Source organism: Arachis ipaensis, chromosome B08 (genome assembly GCF_000816755.2).
Source record: "Arachis ipaensis cultivar K30076 chromosome B08, Araip1.1, whole genome shotgun sequence".
In the NCBI taxonomy this organism is placed as follows: Eukaryota; Viridiplantae; Streptophyta; class Magnoliopsida; order Fabales; family Fabaceae; genus Arachis; species Arachis ipaensis.
This window is the reverse complement of record NC_029792.2, coordinates 2,228,022-2,235,055: the sequence shown is the minus strand read 5'-3', so window position 1 is coordinate 2,235,055 and position 7,034 is coordinate 2,228,022. Positions and strand designations below refer to the sequence as shown.

Sequence of the window (7,034 nt, the reverse complement as noted above, 5' to 3'; positions counted from 1 at the left end):
TAGCTTGGTGTTTGGGACATGCAAGGTCAACAAGATATAAGAAGAGATTCATTCCTAGTGCAAATCGAAAATCCCAAGACAAAGTTAGTAAGCATTAGTTTGAAGAGCATTAGAAAACATGGGACATGAGTTAAAACAGATCTTACTATGTTGAACTTACCTTGCTGTGACCTGTGACCACGCTCAGTGGCACAGTGCTGCAAAGTGCAAACCAAACCGAGTCAGAGAAACGAAGGCGAAGACGGGACCAACTTATGAGCCCAGTCTCACTCTTTCATTTAGATGCATAAACATTTTTTAGACTTAAAAAAGTTTGACCCAAAAAAAAAAGACTTAACAGTTAAACTTCAGTTAATCAATTAATTTTAATGTCAATTCCAATTAATTGTTGCTACTTGCTACCTTCAATGCTCATATAATAACCAGTATTTATATGTTAATTTATGCATCAATAATGAAGTAACAACTAAATAAACTTGAGTCCCTTTTTTCGGGCCATGAAATGGAACAATTTATAGAAGCGATTAGTTTGGGTTAAATGGGCCGGAATCCATACTCGGCCCAATAACTCGTATCCTAACAAAAAAATAACGATTTCCGTTCATCGTGAGTGGTGAAGTGAAGAAGAAGGAAGAAGAGTGAGCTGCGGCTCTTGGCTGTAGCTGAGTCTCAACGGAATCTGTATGAGAATGCCTCGAAACGACGACGTTCGCGTCATTTCTTCCTCGATTAGAATCCCACCTCCTCCCAAACCCCTAAAGAGATGCCCCTTGGAAACCGCGCGTTCTCACATCGCTCAACTCGTTCGCTCCTTCAACACTCACTCTAACGAGTTGACTCGTTCCGTACTCCTATGCTGCGCCACGCTCTCCCTCACCGGCCAAAGGAGACCGTCCTCTCCGATTCTCTGCTCCGCTTCGCTGTCACTTGCCGATTCGACTCAGCCGCAGGAAAGTCAGCTCAAGGGGATATCTTCGTCTTCTTCTCCTGCTTCGGTTCGACAGAGCGAAGAGAGGGTTCTGATCAGCGAGGTGCTGGTTCGGAACAAGGACGGCGAGGAGCTCCAGGGGAAGGACCTTGAGGCGGAGGCGCTGCAAGCACTCAAAGCATGTCGAGCGAACTCGGCTCTTACGGTGCGTGAGGTACAAGAAGATGTGCATCGCATCATCAACAGTGGCTACTTCTGTTCCTGCATGCCCGTTGCCGTTGACACGCGCGATGGTATCCGGTTGGTGTTTCAGGTATCAGGCATTCGGCGATACTCTTCTTTGTTCTTGCAATGTGAGAATTAGTTTTTATCTGCATTCTGTTCTGATGGATGCTTTGAAATTTTCCTATGTTAAATTACTCTGTTGGTAATGGCTTTCTTGTGGAATAAGGTAGAACCAAATCAAGAGTTCAAAGGATTGGTGTGTGAGGGAGCTAATGTTCTTCCGGCTAAGTTCTTAGAGGATTCCTTTCGAGATGGATATGGTAACTTGTTATTGTTTGTTTTGCATTTCTTGTTGTACATGATTTTTCAATGTATTCAAATTTACATATTAATGTTGTACAGGGAAAGTTATCAACCTGAGGCGCTTGGATGAAGCAATTTCTTCTATCAATGGCTGGTACATGGAGCGTGGTCTATTTGCTATGGTAAAATTACCCTTAACTTTTGTTCAGACTTATCTTTAGGCTTTAATAACAAGAACTTCCTGCTTATAGTTGAGTCACAACCCAGAATGTGGAGCCATTTCATGTATCCATTGTCGTAGTTGCCCATACTATCATACTTATATACTTCAACTTTGCTAGGTTTATGCTCTGACCAGTGTTACCATTGGCATTTTTCATCTTTTTGTTTGCTGCCTTGATAATTTTTGTAGGTTTCAGCAGTTGAGATTCTCTCGGGGGGTATTCTGAGATTGCAAGTGTCAGAGGCTGAGGTCAACAATATCTCCATACGGTTTCTGGACAGGAAGACGTAAGCACCTTCTTTCTAATTGATCAGTACACAAAAAAACATAGTGCATTTCTGTTAGTAATGTGGTTTCCTATCTGTAGAGGTGAGCCCACTATAGGGAAGACAAAACCAGAAACAATACTGAGGCAAATTACAACCAAGAAGGGGCAGGTAATTACTTAACCTAATACTGGGTGCTTGGAAATTTTGTGCAAAACTGTGATACAGGCCAAATAAATGTTTTCCCAATATAATTAAGCTAATTATAGCATTCATTTATCAAGCTTATGGTTAGCATTGTCTGCTCTATTCAATTGTTGTTGGATTGTCCATTGAAGGGGAATTCTGATCTTACCTATGATTTCGTAGTCTTTGGCAAAACATGTTTTCTCAAATTTCCATTCTTAAATAAGCATTTTGGATAATAATTAATAGTATTCCAGGTTTACAGCGTGCTTCAGGGAAAAAGAGATGTGGAGACTGTACTAACTATGGGGATAATGGAGGATGTTAGCATTATTCCTCAACCAGCAGGTAATGCCTAAATGTTAAAAATGTGCTTTAAGATAAGTTGAATAGTTTGTAAGAAATATTGCCAAATTGTAGTATAATTTTTTTGGGTGTATGGTGTTTGATGTCGTTGTGATGACAGGAACACACAAATCGGACGGTCGGAATTGATGGTTCAGTAATCGGACGGTCCGATTAAGGTACACAAATTGGACCGACGTGTCATACATGCAGCTGCCCCCAGTCTATATCTCTCTTTCTCACTCATCCCTCTCGCCATATACTCCAACCCCACCCACACAGCACAAATCCCACATACTCTCCTCTCTTCTGTTTTCTTCAAATTCATCTTCAGCAGCAGTCAAAAACAAATTAATAATGCCTAGAAGACCCAAAATGAAAGAGGTGAGCTTCACATTGTTAAGTATCTCAGTCATTTTAATTATGTAAGTTATGATTATTAAATTTTTTATTTAGTGAAAATAATAGTGACAATATTAGAGATTAATGTTGTTTATAATGATTAAATGATAGTTAATATTGTTAACAATGTGATATGTGGAATTCTTAGAGATGTGTTCCTTTATTTAGTTAATAAATGTTATTGAGGTAGGAAATATATTTTTAGTGTGTTTAGACAATATTAACTATTATTTAATCATTATAAAAATATTAATCTCTAATATTGTCACTATTATTTTTACTAAATCAAAACATTTAACAATAATAATTTACATAATTAGGATGACTGAGATAATTAACAATGTGAAGTTCAGGATGATCAACCTCTTTTATTTCGGGTCTTTTAGGCATTATTAATTTTTTTTTGCTGCTGCTACTACACTTCGAATGGAAGATGAATTTAAAGAACACAAAAGAGATGAGAGTATGTGGGGTTTGTGTTGTGTGGGTGGGTTTGGAGTGTATGGCGAAGGGATGGGAGAGAGATCACGGGTAGACTGGGGAACCTGCATGCACGACATCGGAGGGTCCGATTTGTGTGTTCCTGTCATCACAACGGCGTCAAACACCATACTCCCCAGTAACGCCGCATTACACCACTCATCTCCATTTCAAAATTAAAAAGTGACAAAAATACTAGAAGGCCAGAAATAGAAAAAGGATGTTATTCCATAGTTGAAAATCTTCAGTAATAGTGCTAAAACAGGAGTTGAGAGTTGCAGGGTTCTACAAGTGACTTAATTCTTTTCCAAGTATTTCTTTTTGTGCATTATCAACTTATAACTGCACCTCAGTTCTTGCTGTTAAGGTGGAAATAGTGAAATGTATATACTTTTAAAGAATTGAGATAATCTTTTTTAATGTCTTTAGTTCCTTCCCCGATTAGATGCATGGTAATATCTAAAATCTTTTCCCCCTTTTGGAATGCTACAGATACAGGGAAGGTTGATATGGTGATGAATGTGGTCGAACGTCCTAGTGGGGGATTTTCCGCTGGTGGTGGAATATCAAGTGGGTAAGTGAGACCACTCCAAATATTTGTTTTAATGAAATTTATATTTATTAGTTGCATAAATTACTTTGACAACCTCGAGACTTGATGACATTTCCTAATCTCACTTGTAATTTTATAACTGACTGTAAACTGCATTACTTCAAAATTTCGTGAAAGTGAAAGGACAATACCTTGTATTTTATTTTATGGATATATACACACTTGAGTACATCCTTTTGTACAACTCCATAATGGTGAAACACACTTAAAAGGGTATAATTGTTATTCTAAAACAGCAGGGGCAATCAACTTAACTTTTTCTGTTTGCTTATTAAACTATATGTGCCTGCAGGATTACAACTGGTACACTGAATGGACTCATTGGAAGGTGAGCTGATATTTCTGTCTGAGAGATTAAGTTGTGAGTTAATATTTCGTCGTTTGGCATCTTATGCTCTCCTTCTATGTTATCAATCAACATCTGCAGTTACTTACATGCAATCAAAACTATCTTATTGATTATATAGCTGTGCTGGTTGCTCCATATATGCATATACTACTATCTATTGTTTATGACCCTTGTAAATGTTTAAACATGGCACTTGAAGCTAAAAGTAGATTACTCTCCTCTATTTTTTGCAGACAACAGAAATTAGGCCATATAGAAATTTAGTGGATATTAACATCTTCCTGCTAGCTTATCTCAGTTTGTTATGCCCATGTATGTTCTCCCCCTTGTGAACAGAGTAAAATTGTTTTTGCTTCGGTGTATATTTTCATATTGTATGTTATTGTCTGACTATGACTGGTTTACACTTTGATGTCCAGTAAAATCTATTTTTATTCTCTTGCAGCTTTGCCTATTCTCATAGGAATGTTTTTGGGAGAAACCAGAAACTCAACATTTCCTTAGAGAGGGGTCAGATTGACTCAATTTTTCGTATAAATTACACAGACCCTTGGATTCAAGGAGATGATAAACGAACATCCAGAACAATAATGATTCAGGTAGCCCAAAGTTTCATTTGTCTGATACCAAAGACTGATTTTGACGATAGAGAAAAAATAGACTGTTTTCTTATATTCATTTATTTTCTGTTTAGAATTCAAGAACTCCTGGGACAATGGTTCATGGTGACCGGGATGGCAACATTATCCTGACCATTGGCCGTATCACAGGTGGTATAGAGTTTAGTCGACCAATCAGACCAAAATGGAGTGGCACGGCAGGACTTCTTTTCCAGGTGCTTCATTGACAACCTTTTTTTAGCTGTTTACGTGAGTAGTAATATTGTCATTTCTAATTCGTTATCTTGTTTGTGTTATTTGACTCTAATTTTTCCTTTTATGGTGTGTTAAACCAGCATGCTGGAGTCCGTGATGACAAAGGGGTTCCTATCATCAAGGATCAATACAGCAGTCCTCTTACCGCAAGGTTGTAATCGGAGTGCATGCAACATGTTTTGAAGTATAGCTACGATGATTTTCTGTGGTGGTTTCTAATTCTATCAAAATTTTCTTTGTAGTGGCAATAATTATGACGACACATTGCTAGCTAAAGTTGAGACTGTTTACACTGGTTCGGGTGACCATGGATCTTCTATGGTTTGTAATGCATACTATGGTTCTTCATTTTTTAATTTTGTGTTCTATGATTCATGATTTTTTTCTTGTTTTGCAGTTTGCCCTTAACATGGAGCAGGGGCTTCCTGTTTTGCCTGAATGGCTATCCTTTACTAGGGTGAATGCACGGGCTAGGAAGGGCATTGAGATAGGTCCTGCTCGCCTTAACTTAAGGTACGATTCCTACCTTTCTCATCAAAAGGAGGATGAATGCTTTGTTCTTTATATCAAAGCAGAATGACAAATCTCATTTGTTTTCCCGACTTAAAACTGTTTTGTGCTAGTGTTTCTGGTGGTCATGTGGTGGGAAATTTCCCTCCCTATGAAGCATTTGCAATTGGTGGAACAAACAGTGTGAGAGGCTATGATGAAGGTGCAGTGGGCTCCGGTAGATCATATGTTATTGGCTCTGGAGAAATTTCTTTCCCAATGGTACATCATCAAGCTTTTTCTTGCCCAATGAATTAAGCTTCTTGTGCTTATCCTGATTTTCATGGCATGCACCATCTTTAGGAATCCTTTAAATGTTTCAGTGTAAAATTCGAAATAGGAAACAAAAGCATTGTTAATAGATGATAATGTTCCAAAGGAATACTGGTGGGATTATAAACTATAAGAGTTGGAGTGTACACGTGGTTGTGTGATCGTGGAAGCTTTGTGCCTGTGCAGTGTGCACGTGGGTGCATGCATTTGATTTCCTAAATTGTATAGTTGGGGAATAGTTGACTCACTGATTCTTACACTGTTTGTAGTTTGGGCCGGTAGAAGGTGTTCTATTTTCTGACTACGGAACTGATTTTGGAACAGGCCCAAGTGTCCCTGGTAGGTCCTAATTTCTTTTGTTTGCTTTTATTTATTTATTTATATTACACGAGATGATATTTTGGAGATTGCCGAGTGAACATGAATGCCACCATCCTTCTAATTTTAATAGAAAAATTCAGCCTGCCATGTGTCTTGAACCAAATTTTAAATGGTAGCCACTAAATATATGGCAATGATGTTCATTCTTGCCTTGCTTCAACTAGAGACATATTGAATGGAGTTCTGGTTTTGTATTAGGTGACCCTGCCGGTGCAAGGTTCAAGCCTGGAAGCGGATGCGGGTGTGGGTTCGGCATCCGTGTGGATTCACCTTTGGGTCCTTTGCGCCTTGAGTATGCCTTTAATGACAAGAAAGACAAGAGGTTTCACTTCGGAGTTGGATACAGAAACTGAACATTCTTCCCATGAACAATTCTTAACAAGCACCTCTTAATTGTTTCATATATCCAATTCTTAGCTTGCATAGTGTATCATTTTTTGGTAAAAAAGAAAGGCAGTGAAAGCGTTTTGTATTGCTCGGATGAAATGGTTGATCTGGGTTTCCTATGTTTATGCGTTGAAATCTGTTGCTACACGTGGCACTCAGTCCATGTTCCAATTGGAACACGTGAAAGGACATCGTAGAGAACCAATAAAGATGGTAGTTGGCTAAATTGAAGAGGGTTTCGTGTACAAC

At 38.5% G+C, this 7,034-nt stretch overlaps 2 protein-coding genes across 3 annotated transcripts in view; one reads left to right on the top strand and one right to left on the bottom strand.

The window, feature by feature from the left end:
• Positions 1-317, bottom strand: part of LOC107613731 — a 2,760-nt gene extending 2,443 nt beyond the window's left edge. The window contains exon 1 of one of the 2 annotated variants that reach the window (XM_016315860.2): positions 161-317. The gene's annotated coding sequence lies outside the window, so the exon portion shown is untranslated. The remainder of the gene's footprint in view (positions 1-160) is intronic. The other variant, XM_016315861.2, reaches the window with a different exon arrangement.
• Positions 599-7,034, top strand: LOC107613586 (outer envelope protein 80, chloroplastic). Its single transcript, XM_016315655.2, has 16 exons — positions 599-1,241; positions 1,380-1,473; positions 1,556-1,638; positions 1,869-1,966; positions 2,047-2,116; positions 2,389-2,479; positions 3,851-3,932; positions 4,264-4,299; positions 4,766-4,919; positions 5,015-5,155; positions 5,276-5,346; positions 5,438-5,516; positions 5,593-5,708; positions 5,819-5,966; positions 6,287-6,356; positions 6,597-7,034. The coding sequence occupies exons 1-16, from the start codon at positions 684-686 to the stop codon at positions 6,749-6,751; spliced, it is 2,046 nt and encodes a 681-aa protein (XP_016171141.1). The 5' UTR covers positions 599-683; the 3' UTR covers positions 6,752-7,034.